The sequence below is a fragment of the Vipera berus genome (assembly GCF_964194415.1).
Source record: "Vipera berus genome assembly, chromosome: 2".
NCBI lineage: Eukaryota > Metazoa > Chordata > Lepidosauria > Squamata > Viperidae > Vipera > Vipera berus.
In genome coordinates, this window is record NC_138203.1 from 170,813,138 (window position 1) to 170,835,702 (window position 22,565).

Genomic DNA, 22,565 nt, shown 5'->3' on the forward strand with positions numbered 1-22,565 from the left:
TCCTAGTAGACAATCACTTCAATATGAGCCAGCAGTGTGCTGCAGCTGCCAAAAAAGCCAACACAGTGCTAGGCTGCATTAACAGAGGGATAGAATCAAGATCAAGTGAAGTACTAATACCACTTTACAATGCTTTGGTAAGGCCACACCTGGAATACTGCATCCAGTTTTGGTCACCACGATGTAAAAAAGATGTCGAGACTCTAGAAAGGGTACAGAGAAGGGCAACAAAGATGATTGGGGGACTGGAGGCTAAAACATTATCGGGAACGGTTGCTGGAATTGGGTATATGTAGTTTAATGAAGAGAAGGGTGAGGGGTGACATGATAGCTGTGTTCCAATATCTCAGGGGCTGCCACAAAGAAGAGGGAGTCAAGCTATTCTCCAAAGCACCTGAAAGCAGGACAAGAAGCAACGGATGGAAACTAGTCAAGGAGAGAAGCAACCTAGAACTAAGGAGAAACCTCCTGACAGAACAATTAACCAGTGGAACAACCTGCCTCCAGAGGTGGTGAATGCTCCAACACTGGAGGTTTTTAAGAAGAGACTGGACAGCCATTTGCCTGAAATGGTATAGGGTTTCCTGCCTGAGCAGGGGGTTGGACTAGATGACCTCCAAGGTCCCTTCCAACTTATTATTATTAGTATTATTATTATTATTATTATTATTATTATTATTATTATTATTATTATTATTATTATTATTATTATTATTATTATTATTATTATCCTGAAGTTGTTTAATCCAATTTTTCACATGTGATAAATGCCTTATTTCAGTGATTTTTTACCAATTTTAATTTTTTAAAATTTTCTCTCTTGTCATGCTTCTACATTGAGATTTTAATGTGCATTGTTGTATTTTTCAATCGTAATTTTAAAACAATATTGTAATTTGAAATCTGGTTCTCTCTTCCTCAGCCCCTTTAAATACACTCACCTTAGGGAAGGATGATTTAGTGCCCTGATAATGAACCCGTCATGTGTATCAAAGGTGACATGCCATGGCATTTTGGGGTGACATCCCAGTGTTCACCAATACCCACCAATAACTATTCTTGAAAGCATGCCTTGTTCTCATGTGATTTTTGAAGGCTGTAGAGGTAATGAGAGAATGGGGTGTACTCCTGACTGGTCTCTGGAGCCTTTGAAACTCACACAAGAACAAGGCATGCTGCTGTGTGGTTTTTGGAAGCTGCAGAGGCTGTAGAAGAGTATTCTCCAAAGCCAACTCAAGATTGAAGGCCTTGTGAGCCCCAGAGCAGCCTCATGTAATCCACAGGGTTCTGTCTACAGAAAGAAAGTATTGCCTGAAGGTAAATGGCATGGCAGATTCTGGGTAGCACTGAGTCGCAGGGGCAATTGCCTTGGGGAATGGCACAAGGTGGCGTTTTTGAGTAATAACAGTTGTGCTTGGGCTGAGGCCTCTACTCTATATTAGGCCCAACCTCAGCACTGCCAAGAGCAGCTGTTCAGGGTGTCCTAGATAGGGGAGAGGTAGATAATTGTTTCTCTTTTATTTGTGTGTGTGTGTGTGTGTGTGTGTGTGAGAGAGAGAGAGAGAGAGAGAGAGAGACAGACAGACAGACAGACAGACAGACAGACAGACAGACATGCCAGCAGACTCAAGTTTGGCATTTTCTGAATTTTTCACATGCTGAGACTATCCTCAAATCCAAAAATCCCTGGGCTGACTGTAATGTATATTACAAAGAAATGCAGTTTGTACATATTTATTTGGTTATTAGTGACTGAATAGCGGAAGTGAATAAGCTTGGGATAAAGCTCCGTGCAATTCCCAATCACCTGTTTCTCCATCACCCCATCCCTCCAAAAGCTATTTCAAAGTGACTCCCTGTCACTTATACTTTTGCCAACCTTGAAATGATGAAAAGATTATAACTCGGTTGGTGCTAAACCCTCTTTTTCTCCATTTGACCAATGGGATCTTATCATCAGTGCCCCACTCCGTGAGCTATAATCAGCTATGGTATAACAAATATCTCCTTCATTCCACACAAACCAACTGAGCATCTCCTATTCAGTATCTCTTTTAGTATAGGAGGCATTTGTCTTTATCTAATCATTTCCTAAAAACTTTTGAGAGGTTGCTATGAAGAGAAGCTATCTGAGGTAAAATTGATTATAAAAAATACGTAAACCACAGCACTGAAGGGCTCTGAAAGCTTCCCAAATGCCTTATGCCCATTTCTCTCTTTCATTTAAAAGCAGCTATGAATTGTGAAGGTGAAATGATAGCATCTCATCAGTTTTGCAACTTGGCACATTTTCCGGTAGCTGCAACTACAATTGCATATTGATATAGCCGCTGGATTGAGTGAAGGGGAAGATAAGCTCTAACAATGAAAGCAGGAAGAGACAAACTATAGGGCAAGATGCTGAACCTCTACCAGAGGGAAATCAAGCAATGGTTAATTTAAGCCCAAGAGGTAGGAAGCACATTGAAGTGAAAATCCTCACCAATGACAAAATGGAACGCCTTCAAGATCTGCAGAGGTGTAGTGAGGGAGGGAACCAACGTGGATGTAATTTCCACAGAAGAAGATTTAGGAATGACTCTGCTCACCCAAACCACCGATATGAGATTAGAAACTTCCAGAGTTGACCTTGAAGTGGTGCAAAACCAAGAAGACACTCCCTTGGTACTTTTCTGTGTGCATTGTAGGGAAATGAGGTCCGCTGCAGCATATTTCATATCATTTTAATTTTTTGCCAGAGTGGGAGAGAGAGAAAATAAATTTGAGCACCACATAGAAGACTGGAGGTCACAGCAGTGCATAGAATCACAAGTAAGTTGTACTGGTGACAGTAGTGGCTATTAGGAGTAGTTAGTAGTAGTGGTCCCCAGGAATACAGAACAATCTCTTGATAGATCAGATTGCTTTGGCTATATATCATTAGCTGAATAGCCTCAGTGGGCTATTCAAAGAATCTTGCAACTGCTCCAGAACTAAGAACAACTTTAAGTTGCAGGCTGAAACAAATTTCAAGAACAAACAAGTATATGCGATTCCATATAGAGTGGACACCATTGCTTCAGATGTACTTCAGCTGATGAGATTGCTTCTGTGTAATGATGCATAATTACTATATGAGGCCTAGCCAGTGGTGGGATTCAAATATGTGAACAACCGGTTCTCTATGTGGATGCCCCTTCCAGAAGTCCATTCTGGGCCTGGGCAATAAAAAATTAGCTACCAGTTCTACCGAACTGGTGCAAACAGGCTAAATCCCACCACTAGGCCTAGTATAATCTGATGGCCTCTATGCCCGTGGTGGCGAACCTATGGCACGCGTGCCACAGGTGGCACACAGAGCCCTCTCTGTGGGCACGTGCGCTGTTGCCGCAGTCCTAGGCCTTCAGCTGGGTTTTATAAAACCTTTTTGCTTTAGGCCTCCGCCGCCGTGTGCAAAAAAAAAAAAAGGTTCAATCAATCAATCAATTTAAACTCGCAGGAAAAACAAGATCTCGCAAAGTTGGAATTGATTGAACTTTTTAGTCCCACCCAGTCTGCCGTTACCACCACAGCCACGCCTACCCAATGGGCCACACCCATCCAATGGGCCATGCCTACCCGGCACCTGATGATACATAAGTGGGTTCTGGGTTGGAGTTTGGGCACTCGGTCTCCAAAAGGTTCACCACCCCTGCTCTGTGCTATTAATGGAAATGCTGTATTTTGCTGTGCATACTTGCTTTTGTCCATCCTTGTTGAGCACTGATAACAACAAATAACTTTTAATATATTATTGAGCAGGAAACAAAGTGTACCAGTTTTTTTTTATTTTTTTAAATAGCAAACAGCTTTCCATAGTTAAATTGCACACGTATTGTTGCCGTTTTTCAACATGAGTAGGAACAAACCCCAATCCAAGCCATTAAAATGGAACAGAAAGGAAATAATTATGTTAAGAAAAAGCAAAACCAACCAACGCCCCCCTTCCCCATGTCTGGTTTGATATACAGTAATGGTAAGATTTAATTGCCAGTAAGTTTCCAAGTTCTTGAGAGATGTGCAGTGCACTTTTCCAGATTTGATAGTTCAACCCACTCCTGGAGCAATTTCACAAGTGAACGATGACTGAAGAAATAACTACAAAGTGGGACAGATTTGAAACCAGACTCAAGTTCTGTCAACACTATATTAGTTTTGACAGAACTTAGTAGTAAATTTATGAACCCAAAGCCTAAAACGAAAGCATGCTACCCATTGCAGTGTGAAATCCTGGATGCAATACAATGTGTAACTTGCTATAGAAAACAGTATGTTTACAGCATAAAAGCCCTCTGCATAGAAATTACTCTTTTTCACTCTTCGGTATCCTGTTAGAATTCTCATGGAATTGTAGTTCTGTCAGGTGCAGAGATGTAATTGACAGATTCACTGCCATTCAGAGTTACAACTTTTAGAGTTCCTTGGTTGGGAATTAAAGAGGCTGAATTATTACAGAGGCTTTACATTTATACTATAGCCATTCAGAGAAAGCTCTCAACTTGTTCCAATAGCAAACTGGCTTTGCTCCATAGTACTTCACTTAATCTTGACAGCAGCCGGTGGTCCAAAATGCTGACATGTTTATTATTACTATTACTTTCCAAAAAGAAGAATGGAAGCAGACTTTTCAGCAACAGTCATTCCAGAAACACTGACCAGTTTCACTGGCCTCTGCTTCTGCTGAAAAGAGCTGAAACAAATTCAGGATTCTAAATTTACAAAATAAACACTAGTTCGATTACCTAATTAGAGCATTTAAATTAGAATATACAACTGTCACAGGCTTCTAAATTAGGTTGGAGTCATTGTATATAACCTACAGAAATCAATAGCAAAGCTCCAATTAATTTGAATATAAAGACAGCAAATGTACATAAAGTTGCAGCTTTAAACATCCTGCTAAACTACATTGCTATGCAATTATTGGTAAGGGAAAGGTAAGCTATTAATCAGATGAATTAAATTAGTTGCTTTATGTGGTCATGGCTGGGCCTGCATTTTGAAGTGCCATATCCTATGGTAAAAAGCATTGGGCTGGACCAAGCCAGATCCAATGTGTATTAACTGACATCAGTAGAAAAGTTAGTTAAACCAACAGGATTTTAAAAGACTAAAATCTGTATAGATCACAATTATTATTGAATCAATTTCAAATCTGAATTCATGGAATTACAATATTCCTAATTTTAAATATGACATGCTATTCCTCAATTGTTTGAAAACTGATGCTGTACAGATGGTCCCTTTTGCACATAAATTCCATTTTCACATTAGTTTAAAATTCTGTTATTCCATCACTTACTAAAAATAGAGGTTTTCCAGCAATTCCATTTTTTAATTTTTAAAAAATTATCTTCTGATATGGTTAAGACTGCTCATATTGTTCACAACAGCAAAGCTTCTTTCTCATTCATATATTCCCCCTTCCCTAATTTTTTTTAAAAAATTCCAATATTTTAATTATCAGTAAGTTGAGTAAATTTGATTAAGGATGGGGGTTAGAATCTGAAAATAATAGCTTGAATTCCAGATCAGTCCCCCCCCGCCCCAATAATGGGGATACCTCTGATGCTAAAATATCCTCCAATTTTTCCACAACAAAAAAATTGTGGGCTGGATCTTATTCAATGCCAGGAAGCATAATTGTTTTTACCAACACTATTATTATCAGCGATCCCACATCTGTTATGAAATAATAGGAATGCACTTCACTCTACAGTGACCATACTTTTTCAGTTCCTTAGACCTGTGGAAGCAATATATTTTAGAATTGGCACAGCCAGTTTCTTAAAATTGCCATAATCCTTGATGACCAAACGATCTCGAAAAGTCAGCTACTGGAAGCTACAAAGAATAAATGTAATGCTGAATAGGGTGAAGGAAAATATATATATATTTTTGTACTACCGATTCCATATACAAACCAGGGAAAGTTTATTTCAGGAAATATTTCCAAGCTTTTTCCATATGCTTCAAAGTTGTTCTAGAAGAATCATGAGCATGTACTTTATTTCCTTTAAATAGAGACCTAATTTGGTCTTGCCCAGAAGCGCAGGCCACAAAAACCTGCAGACTCTTGGAGGCTACATCAAATAATCTCTGAGGATGAATGCAGTCTAGAAGTTACCAGTTGGTCATCCATTTTCTTCTAGATTGCTCAGTACACATTGAGGAAAATGCTGCATCTCCTCCAAATACAATCTACTGACTTTCATGCTGCATGATCAGAAACCTCAGGAGAAATTGTGTAAAACAAACGAGAATCACATGCACATTTATTATGCATGCCTCACTCACACTTACTCTCCAGCTGATTTGAAAAGGCCTTGAAATGTCTAGAGAGAGAGACATTGAGAGAGGGATCACTGTGAAAATAATTGTTTTGTAGTGCTGAAGGTATTACAAAATAATAATACATTTTTCTGTGCAGATTTAAATGTGAGTTCAGATTAAATGTGAGTTGTGGCACAACACAAAGCTCTAAATGTAGATTCTCTGTTTCTGCAGAAGATAATACATGTATCCATGATGTGGGCAATTTCTAAAATTAAGAGCATGTGAAATATTCAAATGTAGCTCTTTCATTCACATAATCTAACGGGCATGTGTTTTTGCTTTCTCTGTACAGATTTGGTCAGAAGAGTGTTTTTATCACACATAAATCATTGTATTTGCTGTAATGTAGCACCATAACCTTTGCCCTGAGGATGTGACACTTTCTACACCAGAGGTTTGTTAGGACAGACTAAGTGTATGAAAATATAAATATTTCAAAATGCATTTTGTAGCACTTAGGTTAACAGCTTTAAAGTAATGTAGGCAAGAAAAAAATGGTGCAGAATTTTTCAGTGCTGTAAATTCTATTTGGACACTGAGCCTTAACCTGAATGGACCCATTGAACAGCTCCTTTAAAAAAAATTAACCTCTGTGAAATACTATTGTGGTGTCTCTAATAAGGCTATGACTTTTCAAGACATATTTTCCAAAACTACCCTAAATATCCTCATTTTACTTTATTTGAATACATTCAAAGGCTGTTATGACAGCTGATTTTAGGTGCAAAGTGCCTAGTTGGATGACAAGAAAGTTCAGTTCTAGATCAAAAGCAAAAGTAATTTCATCAGAGTGAAGTTTTAAGTTGTTCTTTCTTTTGTATTTTCTGCTATACGTATAGTGGTCTATAGTGTTCCGCTTTAGTCTAGAAACCCCAAAGAACATGACAGTTATGAATTGTTTTGGTTTGCTTAATCAGTTCTACATTGCCACTGGTTGGTGAGTCACATAAGACAAGGCATAACTTAAAGCAGAGAAATTAGTTTTAGCAATTCTGAGGGTTGACCAAAAGACAAGAAAATAGAGTCCTACATAATCAGTCAGCTGAGCTGACGATTGAGTTGTTGAAGCATGCCATAAATCCTTGCATAAGCTTCTACTTATAAAAGGGCATAATATTTTTAAAATAAACGTTAACATCCGAGGGTTTACCTACTTTGACTTTTATGTCTAGGTATTACAGCGTACAGAGTCAGTCAAGAAGTATTTTAGATACAAAAATAAGTAAAAAAGGAACATCTAGAATAAATCAAGTCCCGTGTATAGATTTTTTTAAAAATCTAGTGGCAGATGTTCCCACTGACGTATTATATTTCCTTCTGAATAACAAGCATTTGATACACTTCAATCTGAATTTCCATTATTACAAATACTCCTCCCTCCCTCCCACCCCACCCCAATACTCTACTGATTGTGCCTTCTGTAGCTAAAAATATAACTTCCATTACAGGTCTATAGATAGATAATAGCTTCTGTTTTAAAAGCTTGAAACAATTTGACTTACTGATTTATTTTAGAGCATATAAGTTTTAAAATCTAAATTGATCTAGTGTGGTAGACAGGTGGTTGCAACTCCTTGAACAGAGATGGAAATTGTACTTTCCTGTTAAATTGTCCCATGTTTTTACTAGAAATCTTCCCTGGGAAAAACACTTACCCAAGAAAGGAAAGAAAGAAAGAAAGAAGAGGAAACGGTAGATGATCTAATATACCCTAATCACCAGAAAAGGCCTGCTCTTCCAACCTCTTCAAATAGCCTCCCTTCTCCCGCAAAGAAATTATCCCCTTTTCATTTCCCTCTAGCCCCAAATAGAAAAACCTCTATTTCTTTAAAAGAACACAAATAGACACTGTATTATTATTATTTGTTATCTGTTGGGGTGTAGTGTTCCCCATATCAAATGAGTTACTTTTAGATACATCCAGCCCAATTATCCAGATCTTCTTTTTCCCCCATCCTAACTTTTCAGTGAGACAGTGGGTCCCAATACTAAAGCTGTCTCATTTGTTCATGGATTCTTCCTTTTGTCAAGTCCTGCAGCTCTGGGACCATCTTGTTCTTAGAGTTGGTTAATCTTGAACCTTCCAATCAGGGAACTGTCTTTCATTAAAGACAGCCAGCATTGCTCCAGTCATTCATTTCTGTTTGCAAAGAAGGATCATTGAGTTCAAACAGTGGATCCATGTTGACAGAATTTGAGAGGTAATCATTTCTCCCTTCATCCCAGGGATGCTGAAGAAAAGAAGTGGCAATAAAAGTTTCATCAAAGTCCAAGCTACTCTGGTTAGATTCTGTGAGCACATAATCTTGCCCAGCTGGGCACCACTCCTGTGGGCAATCAATATGTCTTCCATGCACTGTCAAATCTACATCCCTGGTTATTGGGCTGATTGGAGGAGTAATTTCCAGATCCTCAAAGGTAGAGAAATCACCATTTAAGGTGGTATCAAAGATAGCCTCCCAGTCAAAATCACCTTTGAGAGAGCCAAGCTCTGTCTGTTCTTCCTGAGTAAGCATAGGGGAGCTGGAGAAGCGGGCTGCCTTATACATTCGTTTTGGCAGGGGCTGCTTGCGTTTATGGCTCATTTTTCCATCGGCTGGGTTCCAGTTCTGGTCGCTGGTCACTTCTTCAAATTCTTTGAGCAGCTGCTGGGATTCTACATTGATCTTCAGAATGCTGCTGGTTTTCCAAGAAGTTGCTGATTGGTGAGCTGAAGAACTGGAACTTGCCTCCTGCTGGATTCTTCCAGTGAAGGCTGGATGTATCTGCACAGGAGGCATCCTGCGTTTTTTGAAAGCTCCATTCATCAGTCTGTCTGCATACTGAGGATCAATCTTCCAGAAACCACCTTTTCCTGGTTCATCTTTCTCTCGTGGTACCTTGATGAAGCACTTATTCAAGGACAGGTTGTGCCTAATGGAATTCTGAAATTTAAAAGGCAAAGCTTAATATGAGTTGCTCTGGAAAGGGTGTTAATTTGTAGTGCAAGTCTCTCTACTGACATGAATGCAGCTGAATAGACCCGTTAGAATTACTATGTTCTGTTCCAAAAGAAAGATGGAACACTGAAATTGTCTACAAACAAAGGCAGATCTTGTGCATCAATTAACAGGTATAATATTCGTACAGTACCAAACTATAAGGATCTGAAGATCATTGTCTTTAAGATTACACAGGATATATTTTAATGAATGCATTAAATTCATACCAACTGTGTTTTTAGTGGGTGCCCTGCAAGTGAACAAGGGTAAAGTCAGAAAAGGCCATTTAGCTGTTGAGTAAAGTCTCTTGAATATTGCAGGAGCTGAAATTAAAACATCTCAGGTAGATCCAGAGCTATTTATCCTCTGATTCAACACTAGTGTGACAGGGAGTCCATTATGTCTCTGAGGAAATGGCTCCCCTGTTGAATTGCTCTTCTGCTTAAGACTTTTTTTTTCAGATGGACTTGACTTTTCTGTAATTTAAATTTCTACAAGCCTTATAATAATTTGGTATATGATATACCACTAGCAACTGGTGAAAAGTTTAATGTTAAACAAAAAAGAAGTTAAACAGAATATTGAGATCTAGTCTTTGTCTGCTTTCTATTGTACATGTAGGATGGCTTTTCCAGATTTATCCTCTTAAAATGCAAGTTAGTAATGAACTATGGGGAAAAGACATTTTCCACCTGAATTATAAGTTAACTCTTTCAGTTACCTTCAAACCTTCACTAAGGTCTCTAATTCTCCAGAGTTTTGAAAACCATTCTTACTAAATTATAAGTTGTTTAAAAAGATTAAGCAACTAAACAAGCATTGAAATTCAAATTAGTGACTTGAGACAAATACTGAATTATAAAACATAACAAGGATCTCACTCTTCTCAATCTCATCTTTCTAATATTAGACTGGCACTAGTTCTCTTATCATTCATACTGGCAGATATATAACTTTCAGCTAAATAACCCACTCCTACATTCATATTTTCTAAATATAATTATACAGTTGTATGTTTCTGGACTTTATTGAAAAGAGTGTGTGTGTGTTTTTTAAAAAAAAAACTCCCTATATTTCATTCCTTGCTAAAAAGTAAGAAATGATTTAGTGCACAGACATAGGAATTGCAGCCAGTATTATTTTTTTTTAAAAAAAAATCAAGGTTGTGTTTACATCTTGTAACTTATGGAAAATAAAGCATCAATGAGTGTTTTTTTTCCTTTAATGGACCCTAAAATTGCATGCAAAAATAAAACTAAACCACGATTTGTTGAATAAGCCAGTGCCAATCTGGCAGAGAAGTAAAATAATTCTGGTTCGCCTGGCCAATTCTTGTTTTGTTCCCTTTTCTTCTCTTCTGCCAGAACACAGATGCTTCTCTACTTCCCAGCAGCGGTAAAGAACTAGTCTGCCAGTCTGTGTGTGAGAGGTGTTTTCTGTTTTTTGTATAGTGAGCTCTTTGCTTTTGTGTCCCTGGAGGTTTTGTGTGTGGTTCTTCATTTAACCTCTCAATATGTGTGAGAATGTGGCTGCCAGACAGAATGAGAAATTTGGGAGAAAAACAAGAGGGCTTCCTTTATTTTCAGGAGCGGGTTTCTCTGGTGGCTAATACGTACTGCCACGTCCTTCTCTATTTTGATGAGAAACATGGGCAGAAAATTAAAATAATTAAGACAGGATCCGGGGTTTCAGATATTACTTGCTACGGTTAAATTCGGTCAATTTCAAGACCAGCTTTGCTGAAAAAACAAACTATGGTTTTTGTTTTATCTTCTAAGGTGGAGTCATAAAAATCACATAACGATTATTTCCTCACTAGTGCCATAAAGCATCTTCATAGCATCACCCAACTGTGATTGAAGTTATATAATGCGTGTCCTTGCCTTATTTTGTCCCAATGGGAGACCCTAGAAGATGCTGTAAATTGCCAGGGAGAAAATTACTTTAGTCAAAACAAATCTTAGATTAGTGCCCTGTATGAGTAAGGGCTGTCTGTTTTCTGGAGTCACTAATGAATTCACGGTTCCTGTTTCATTGATTTTAGGTATGTATAACCATAGCAATTTACAATGGAATGGAAAACATAACCTTCATTCCATACCTTCAGCTCTGGCAAAAAGCGACTTCCTTGCTCTTATCACAGTGCTAGAGAGTAGAAAGACTAGCCAAATATCCATTACAATTCCACGATAGCCAGAAAGCTGGCTTTAGCTGATTCTGCCCCCACCCCAAAATACATCTGGGCTGTGTCTGTGGCACTACATATAAGAACTAAGTACTGTTGAATTCACTTTAATCCCAGACAGATACAGATGGGCCCTGTATGAGTAAGGGCTGTCTGTTTTCTGGAGTCACTAATGAATTCACGGTTCCTGTTTCATTGATTTTAGGTATGTATAATCATAGCAATTTACAATGGAATGGAAAACATAACCTTCATTCCATACCTTCAGCTCTGGCAAAAAGCGACTTCCTTGCTCTTATCACAGTGCTAGAGAGTAGAAAGACTAGCCAAATATCCATTACAATTCCACGATAGCCAGAAAGCTGGCTTTAGCTGATTCTGCCCCCACCCCAAAATACATCTGGGCTGTGGCTGTGGCACTACATATAAGAACTAAGTACTGTTGAATTCACTTTAATCCCAGACAGATACAGATGGGCCCACGTAAAAAACACTTACTTTACCCCTTGCTTGCCTATTGAATTATATCTGCACCCCTCTGTGCTTCATCTCAGACATCCAGATATCATCTGATCATTTTGTTGAGCTTTGCACAAAATGGTGTTCTCGTTCACAATCAAAATGAAAAATCATAATGATCAAGAACATCGATGGAGAGACCGATCCTCAAACGAGACATTTCTAATTTTACAAAAGAAAGAATGTGTCCAGAGTGGTGGAGCCCAATCCCCAAAGAAATTCAGTTATTCAGTAAATAACTTGGTCTTTCAGTACACAAAGCCAGGAGGGTGTTAAGAGATTGGATATGGTGAAGGATTGTGTGTGGATTTTTTTTAAATGTTGCCTAGATATCTTTATGCTTATTCATCCATAATCCTTATTGCCAAAGAGCAAAAGCAGGACTTGAATCCCTGGAGGGCTAAATAAAAACCTATTCCTCCAGGCTGAATTCCCTGGGTATCTTGGCTCTTTTCCAAAACATACAACTGACTCCCACAGGAATCTCCTTCCATCTTCCCCCCTGCCCTGCTTATGGGAGGCCTGACATTTTACTTGGAGTCTGTATTTACAGGAATGGGAGCTAGTGAGACGGGTGAGAATGTGGACACCAGTGGAGGAAGGGAGGGAGGGAGGGAGGGAGGGAGAGAGAGAGAGAGAGATATTCTTGCATACAAACTTATTTTGGATGAGTTAGAATTTATTGTATAATGAAATCTTATAAGGGTCAATGAATACTCCCTTCCCCTGCCTTAGAGTCATTTCAAATCTGCTGGGCCGTTGGCAGCTGCTTGTGCCACAGCTAATTAATATTTTTATAATTTTCCATGCAACTATCAGCCAAACCACCTGCATCTTTGCAAAGAGATACCGAATGTTATCTGAAAGGAAGGAAAGAGAGAGAAACAGGTGTCTAATCTAACAGGTTGCACATACCCATAAAATCAAGCTTTTCTTTCCCTTCTCTCTTAGCGCTCTTAGAGCTCACTTACTTTGTTTATTCTAAAAAAAACATAGCATCTCTTTGTTCTATGACAATCTCATGGGGAGCTAGGAAATTTAAACATCTGGCAATATGCTCAAAAACTTGGTACTGTAACTTCATATTCATTAATTTTTAGCTTTGCACCCTTTACTGATATTCTGGCTGTAGTTGCTGTGTAAACAGAATATAAATCCATTATTCTCAATTTTGATTCTGAAAACTTGGGTCAGCCATTAACAAAAATCTGAGTCCCTCATTTAGTCACACACGTAATAACTATGGGTGCTTTAGAGGAGGTTTGCATTATTATGATTTCATTCTGCTGAGTTCATAGCTACTTTATAGGTTGACTTCCAGTTCTCTACATATATTTATTTTTAAATTAAACTGTTGGCATCAATTAAATAATTTTGGAATACTGCAACTGCATATTCCCTTGCTGCAAGCATATTAATGGTGCTTCTTGAATTGAAGTATCTATGCATATTCTCAATCATTCAGGTCATTTGTCCCAAAGGTGCTTTTCCAAAAGGCAACTGGACTTTCTTGGGGTTTTTTTGTTTTTGTTTTTGAAAATGTCTCACTTCTCATCCAAGAAGCTTTTAGAACTGAAGAAACTTCTTGGATGAGAAGCAAAACGTTTTCAAGGGAAAAAACGCAAGAAAGTTCATTTGTCTTTTGGAAAAGCACTTTTGGGTCTTGAATTGAGGCTTACTGTGTTACCTAGGAGCAATACCAATGAAATGTCCAAAAGATGTTGTCTTATACTTCAGAAAAGTATAAGAAAAAAATTATTTTCAAAGATATTTTAGAATTAATTCATATGTGGCATTGCTGGTTGTGAGAGAAAACAGGTTAAATTCTGTATAACTCTGTTGCTTCAACAGAGTGGGATGAAAAATATTTTGGAGTAATAAGGTCCTTGAACATCCTAATCTTTTAAAATTCCTTTTTTTTGCATTCCTAACCATGATGGGCAATGAAATTAACACATTATCAAAATGATATTAGAATATTGTTAATTTTAAAACAAAGAATGTGAGTGTAAGACAGAATAAAATAACTGTTTATACTGCAGTTATACTGCACTGTATGTATGTATGTATGTATGTGTCTATTATCTATCTATCTGTCTGTCTGTCTGTCTGTCTGTCTGTCTGTCTGTCTGTCTATCTGTCTATCTATCATCATCTAATTTACACAGCCAACTAACACGCCAAAAGTGACTATGGGCAACATATAACAAAGCTAAAACAGCAATTAATAATACTTATTATGTGTTACATGGAAGTGTTACTTTAAATATTCAAAACTGTAATATTATGAAAAGGCTTTTTCAAGAATACACCAGATTTCCTCTAACCCTAAAAATGCATTTATTGTAGTTTTATTTATTTATCCACAGCATTTATTGTAGTTTTCCAACAAATTACTGAAAAACCAAATTATGTGACTCCAGAAATTTCATCAGATTAACATTTTTATCATTTAAAGATATATAGCATCTGTTCATATTTAATTTAATTTAGGTTTAATTTAGGACAAATAATGGGGAACTGGTATACTCTAGACTTTGGGACCAAAGGGTTAGGGGAGCCAAATGTGGAGGAGGGCCAACATAATCTGGATGTTGGCTGTAAGATGTAAGATGTAAGAAGTAAGAACCTCTGTACTCAAGAGATCATACTTCATTTGATAATGGTATATTTTGTTGAGACAACACTATACCTAGTATTAGATAAGTATATATGTTTGCATGTATGATCCAAATGACAGTAATAGGAAGCTGCTTATGGACATATCAGGATATAAAGGGACACAGAGATGAATGAGCAGAAAGTTGTTTTTAAAACTTTCTCAAAGAAATGCATCCTTTCAATAGATCTGAAGTAATGTCAATCAGCCCAAGACATGACATTCCTGTATAAGTAGATAGATAAAACAAATAAATTATCATAGATTTATCTTCTAAAACAAACTTACAGGAACATATATCCCAGTAATATCACTGAATAAGAACAATTTACTGACATAAATGTTTTATATGAGGACTCTCTACATCCTTCCTCCCTAGTGGGAATTATAACATGAAGGAAAACAAGTGCATATATGAAATAGTTATTTTGTGATCAGGGCAGGAATTATTCAGTACATTACAATGAGGTCACTACTGGAAGCATAGGAGCAACCATGGAATAAAGACTGACTATAGTCAGTTGTTAGCACTTCAGAAATTGGGTTGATTTTCAACTTCTGTGAGGGGGTTGGGGTGAATTTCAAGTGCTGTGTTGGTATCTTTGGACAGGCAATGAAATTGTATTACTTAACTTTGATATCTTCACTATAATATCTAGAAACTGACTTACTACTAATCAGTTACAAAAAGAAAATGTTAGGGTTTTTCTGAGATTCTCTGCTATGCTTCAATGGCATTTAATCTCTGAGATTTAACATTACATCCTAATCTGTAATTTTACAAACACAAGGGAAATCAGAAACAAGAATGCCTGAATGAAACACATTTTCTTTTGGTTGAGATTAATTGGGGATGGTATTAAAAATTTTTTTGCTTGTATGATGTTGGCTTTTAAGTATCCTACTTCAACTGGGAAATGTGGGCAAATCACAGGCAGAGATCATATACACTAAACTAATTTATACGGTATTATCATTTGTTTGGCTTTGCTGTGCATTGTTTGAACTTAGCGGCTCGGATTTATAAATTATGTTTTAAAGTAATGTGTAAATCCATAATGACTTATTCAACAAACAGTGAGTTTAGTGTGATGCTTGAAACAATCTACACTTTTACAAGCATTGAAATTACAAATAAACATCATGAAATGTACCATTTCTCCTTATACAGCACTCAGCCAAAATTGAATAAGTGCATTAGAAAAGACCTAGTGATTACCCCTTACTTGATCTCCCCTGGTTTTCCTATTCACTTCAATCTTTGGCTCAAATATATTTTAATAAATCACATAGAGCCAAATACAGTATTAGGTGTGCCAGCTATGGTAGTAGATTCAAAAAGAATATGGCAGATTCCTGTCTGTTCCTTCTGAGCACTCCTAATTACTGGCTCTTTAATGGAAGTTGCTATGATCAGTACTGACATAAGATTCAACTGTAAGTTCAGTTGGCTTCTACATGGAATGAGGGAGGGTGCCATCTTGTTTTCTGCTTCAGGAAGCAAACCATTTTGGGCTGTTCTTGTGTCTAATAAAATAGCCCGTCACTTCTGTTCGTTTCTTTTCTCCCAGTATCTTTTCTCACTTGCTTATTGCTAATTCTTTCACATCTTTCTTCATCTTCAGTCCTGTGGAACACCAGATGGCATCCAGCTCTTTGCCTTGTATATAACTGATATAGCCAGAGCTTTTGATCTTCCCTTTCCAATGGATTAAAGGAAGCAGAGAGGGGGGGTGTATGAAAAAGAATCTTCCTTAGGTCAGGTTACCAGTTAATGTGTCCTTTCCTTTCGCCTGTTCCATCCCACTCCATAACCGGTAAAGAATGGTTGCTTTAAAGCTTTCTTGACTACAGAGGCATTAACCTGGTTTCTTCTGTTTATGACAAACCAAAATCTGGAGTATAGGAATTGAGCATTAGAACCTGAATAGGGACTGCTTTCCATAACAAATTGCCACTTCCAGATTCTTATGGAGAATCAAGATATTTCAAGATAAAGCAGTATGTTAATGGCAAAGCTCACAGCCTTCTCTTTGGGCCAGTGTAGTATCAGCATTCAAAAGCCTAAAGGCTCTAAAAGCATTTTAGTTAACATTATGGTTCAATAACCCTCCATAAAAAATATAAATACCTCTGGAAACTGGCCTCTTTTCTCTGTAGATAATTCTCTTATCTTTTGGATCTATATTTGTGACTGAATGAATTAGAGCCATCCAGTGTATGACAGAGAGGTAATTCCTTCCTCTGTACACCGCCCCGAGTCCCTCGGGAGAAGGGCGGTTTATAAAAACTAATAAATAAATAAATAAATAAATAAATAGCCTCCAAGCAATTTTTAGATGCACAGTATCTTTGATCAGGTTGATATGTTGTTCTAAGCTATAATATGTAGGTTTGGGGTTCAGCGTATTGTGTGTACGTGGCCAACATGGCTATAAATAATAATTTATGGTGCAATATCTAGCATGTCTCCAGTAAGCTGTACTTTGTCTACTAATCAAAGACAATTGGAGAAGAAATCCACAAGGTCCCCAAGAACTGTTCCATTGGCTTAAGACCTGCTCCAGTCTTTGCATCTAGTTTGAATGCATTCCAACAGAAAGGGAATCAGAACTGAAGTGTTCAAATTTTGAAACTAATGCTATTAATATTTGCAAGACTTAAAATCTTGGTTTGCCTCCTATCCCAAAATTCAAAACATGCAAAAAAGGTCCTATTTTTTTGGGATCCCACCTGCTTTCGGGCCCATAGAAGGAAGGGTGATGGGCCACATTTTTTGTACCCAATGGTAGCTCAATAGGTGGATGGAGTCTAAGACATACTGGCCCATACTATAAATAGATCTGGCCACTGTGAAGATTATCTAATTCCTTAGCCTTTTGTAATTTTTTTTAAATAAACCATATTTAATCTACTTAACTTTTGTCTTGTCCACTACATTTCATCTTTCCATTTTTTTTCTATTCATCCCTCCTTATTTTCTCTTACACATTTTCCCCATACATTTTGTATACTTCCTACAACAGCCTTCCCAAGTAGATTGTGGATTATGGGAGTTGTAGTTCAAACGTGTGGACAACTTGGGGAAGGTTGTACTTGAACACAATTTTTACACTGGCATTCTAATTGTGATTCTGTTTTCTATAACTACAACAATTAGCTTCTGAATAATCCACAGTGTTTGTCCTTTAGTGGAAAGATAGTAGATAACCTTTAAAGGAAGAACATGCCTGTTTACATTGTTCTGTTTTCTCATTTACACCAATCTCTTGTGCTACTAAGTGCTTACTCCAAGCAAAACACTTCAATAGGAAACACACCAAGTACAGTAATTGTACTCAAGGGAGAAGGAAGCAGAGAAAGGTTCAGCACGAACACTAAGTGCCATTGGTTGCTTTCTAATGTCATGGTGGGTTGTCAACAAATCTATTCTTCTCTCAGAAGAGTGTCCTACAGCCAGAAAACTTAGCAACATGGTTCTCATATAAAATGGCAAAACCGGAAAAAAGAAAGATGTTACTTTTTGAGGAAACTTGATCCAAAAAATAAACTGCCTATAGGTCTACCATAGCTGTTTCTGAAATCTCTGGACATGTAATTTTAGAAGTTATTCTTAAGCCCCATAAAATGTTAACCTGATTTATCTAGCATGCAAAGGAATTACACTGAAAGTCACAGAGAAATTGTCAAAAGAATTATAATAAGCCATTACTGCTGTTGGATGCATTTTGAGTGAAAAGCTAGTCATCAATTCAAAACTGATATAAGTATGCAGGCACTATAACTTCCCATACATAATTAGGTTCCTTACTCAACAGTTGCCAAAACAGGAATTTTCCTAGTTACCTACCTGCCATGTAGGGTCAGCATGCCGGAAATAGCAGAAATTATCAGTAATCCATTTATAGATGTCTGAGAGGGTGATCTTTGTTTTCTTGCTTGCTTCCATTGCCATACAGATGAGGGTAGCATAAGAGTAAGGAGGCTTCACATGAGGGTTGGTCTTGTAATCTATGTTTTCTAGTGGCTGGCCTTGTAGATGTGCAGTCCTGGATGTGGAGGAGGAAATTGGCTTGCCAGGGGTATGGGGCATTCCCATGCATGCTGGATCACCAGCAAGGGGGGAACATGGTGCAGCCGAGCCAGGTATTTTGTGATAACCATGAGGATCTGTACTGCATAGGGAAGAGGATGACTTGCCCATGTTTGCATTGATGATGGAGAATTCCTGAAGCCACTGTAGGCTGGTCAAGCTGTCGTCCAGGTTGCCCGAATCCATTATGCTATTGTCCTGACTTTTTTCTTCCTCTGACTGCATATTTAGCCAGCTGTCAGTCATGCCAGTGGAAGCCAAAATAGGCAGGTCCAACATTCAGGAATTGTGGGAGAGCAGGAAGGGGGGGATTGGAAAAGAATGGGGAGGATGGGTAAGGGAACAATCCTGAAACAATAACATGAAGACGTTCAAGGTCCCTAACCACTACGCAGCACACAGATGTACCCTTGAGCAAGTTACTTCCCAACCAAACATTAAAAAGCACAGCAGCCAAATATATCCTGGATGTAACCCTAGAGAATGGAGTCACATCTCTCAAATCAAATCAAATCAAATCATTCTTCTCAACTATAGCAGCTTGTTTTGTTAACTATTTAGATTACCTTGCTAGGCCCCAAACATGGGACAAATCTTTATTATATATATATAAATTGGATTGAGATATGAATACATATATTTAAGACAGCAATTCTAGATACACTTACCTGGGTACAAGCCCTATTAAATGCTGAGATATCTATTTCTAAGTAGATATGACCAGGACTACACTACAATAACAGTAATAATTGATGAACATATCTTCCACTATCCAAATTAATATGTACTGGGTGTATAAATTCTTTTCACAATGGCTAGAACTGCCAATCCTATCCTGGGCATACATATTCATATGGGAAGTTTTGTTGTTGCTGAAAGTACCTCAATGCAGAACAGTCTGTTGAACAGACTGAAAATTATTTCCACCGATGATATGAAGCTAGACAATTTAAACAAACTAAATCATCTTAGTTGGCTTACAGATTCTTATAGATTTTCTGGGCAATTTTAAGGGAGTACTGATATAGGTTACAATCATACAATAAACTGGGAGGATCAACAACATATAAGAGCGATAAATACTTGTATTTAGGTGTCCAGTGTCCAGAACGAAGAAATGAAAACCATGCCAAACACCTCCGTGTTAAAGACATACAAACCCAACCCCCAAATACACTACCAAGATCGTTACCTTAAAATTAATGTCTCATCCACTCCCTTGAAATGAAAGTTTTTCTATATGATAACTGGGAACCCGCGATCACAGTTTGATGCGGTGGATGTGGGAAGGAGAATAAGGCTTTCCCAATATAATGGGAGATAGAAACCTAAACGTCCCTCTTCTTAGCCAGCCTAATAAATAAATAATCCCGTCATCTTACCTGCTCCTATGAAGAAACCCCACTGCTGCCAAACGTTTACAGCTAAACGAGGGGGGGGGCTCTTCGGTGGGGTAACGAAGAAAAAAGGGAGGGGGAGAGGGGGATTTCTACTATTCTCTCGTCGGATAAATTATTAAAGCTGCCAGAGCCCTTTTATCCCAAAGGTACTGTGATTTGTAAGCAACAGAATGACTGTCAATAAGTAGCTGCTCGAAAAGGCTTCTCTGGATGCCATGGAGACGCTCCGCCTCTATAAACAGCTTCTGCCCTTCTCATTGGTCCTCGGGTCTCCATGGAGAGCGCAATCATTGACAGCCCCCCCCCTCCCGTTTTTCTGCTCGGTTCTACGACTTTGCACCAACTTTTGATCCCCCGTAAATCTTCCCTTTCTCACTTTTTATTTTTTTTGGCTGCCGGTTAATTTTTAGTTGCAGGTGGGGGAAGAGGGCCGGACTACGAAAACCCGGAGACCTGAGTTTGCCCGGGGTCACACGTTACCCTGACACGTGAATGTCGCTCCCCGTTTGGACGCGCTCGACAAGGCGGAGGCGTGCGTTCGTTCGTTCGTTCGTTCCCTTGCTGAGAGCGAGGGATTAGTCTGTGGTAACTACGCCGAGAAAAGGGGGGGGGGGCGCTTGGAGCTTACTGCTGTGAGTTTCATGAAGACAAATTAAAGTCCACTTGAAACGGCTCCCAGATGCCCATTGTTCTTTGGGTGGCGGTGGTGAAGGGGCCCGTCTGCCAAGAACAAACAGCCCAACAACCAGCAAGATCCATGCCTTGAAAAGAAAGGGAACCATTTAAATCGCCTGTTCCTTCCTCTCAAAACTTGGCAATCCCAGCCTCTTAACTAGCTGTTGCTTTGCTCAGCCTCCTCAGGAACGGACTGCTGTGGCTTCTCGCTTGGTTTGCTTGTTTATTTATTTAAATCATCCTCATCGTCACCGTCACCACCACCACGATCTACTAACTAGACCGGGGGTCTTCAAACTTGGCCCTTTTATGACTTGTGGACTTCAACTCCCAGAATTCCTCAGCCAGCCATGCTGGCTGAGGAATTCTGGGAGTTGAAGTCCACAAGTCATAAAAGGGCCAAGTTTGATGACCCCTGAGTCTTGGAAGTTGTCTTTTCCAGAAGAGGCACTGTAGGAAAGGGAGAGGACATTCAGGGGCAAAGGTTTCTCCTGCTCTTGAACTCTTCCCACAGCTGCTTTGACAGTTAGCTTTTCATGATTCCAGGGACCAAATTCTTCCCCTGCCTAGACCTCGTGCAGTTAAGGGGCACTCATGCCCTGGGGCAGAACCATGGGGGAGGGAGGACTAAGCCAGCCTCCTGTCTCCTTTCAGACCACTGAGTTGGACCTGCAACTGCCTGCCTGACCTTTGTGTAACCTGATCGGTGGGGAGGGGGAGAGGTGAAACCAGAGCTCAGGTAGAATTGGGGGAGGGAAATGACAGGCCCTCAATCAGAAAGATTGCAGCATCTTTCCCCCTTTTTAATTAAGAGGCAGGGGTAGAAATCCTTCTCTGGGGGCTCCTTCTTTGTCTCTCTCTCCTTCCCCCCCCATCACCTTTCTCTCCTTTGAAAGAAAGCATAATCAAGAAGTATATTAGATATTTATCATGTTCTTCAAGAAACTGCGGTCAGCTTCTAGCACCAGGCCATTTTATTCTCCCAACTTCCCTAGCTAAGGAAGAAAGTTCTCTGCTGGAGCAGCCTTTCCAGCACTGCTTCTACAACACTCTTCTACTTTTCCTGTCCCTCAATTCTTGTTTAGTCACACAGGCTGCCTTTGATGCAAATGCATTGTCAAAACACATTCCTGCAAGAGACATTGCTCTACAAAGGGAAGAATGAACTTACCTTTTCCAGGTTACCTGTTGCTGTGATGAGTTTTTGATGATGAAGGGCCTTTTTGTGCAGAAAGAGACAGTGGTGACATCATGAAATCCAACTAGTGGGATCCAGGCACTTCTGTTAATCAGTCACCTCTTTTGCATTCTTTGAAAACTCTGTATTGGCATAAGGATGGGAAATGGAGAAACAGAAGCAGTCCTTCTGGGTAACAAAATAATGAAAACGAGAACTCCTTTTTTATTATTAGGTTTTTATCTCACCTTTATTTTTCGTTAAGGTGGCATATATACATAATACTCCTTCTTCCTCCTATTTTCCCCACAACAACAGTCCTGTGAGGAGGGTTAGATTGAGAGAGAGAGGGACTGGTCCAGAATCACCCAGCTGGTTTTCATGCCTAAGGCAAGCCTTAGTGAGGCCTCGAGGTCTTCCAATTTCTAGCTTGCATCTTAGCAAAATCTTTCTTGGCTTCCGATTACCAAAATATGAATTGGGGCACTATAAGTATACAGTAGTTGTGATTCAAACAAAAGT

The 22,565-nt window shown here is 38.8% G+C and overlaps 1 protein-coding gene across 1 annotated transcript; it reads right to left on the reverse strand.

Annotated features, from left to right (window-relative positions):
- Window positions 1-8,459: 8,459 nt before the first annotated feature.
- Window positions 8,460-19,070, reverse strand: FOXJ1 (forkhead box J1; the record flags this gene model as incomplete). The annotated part of the gene is made up of 2 exons (XM_081321628.1): window positions 8,460-9,278; window positions 18,549-19,070. 2 exons carry the CDS (start codon window positions 19,068-19,070, stop codon window positions 8,460-8,462), a joined length of 1,341 nt encoding a protein of 446 aa, XP_081177754.1.
- Between the last annotated feature and the right edge of the window lie 3,495 nt (window positions 19,071-22,565).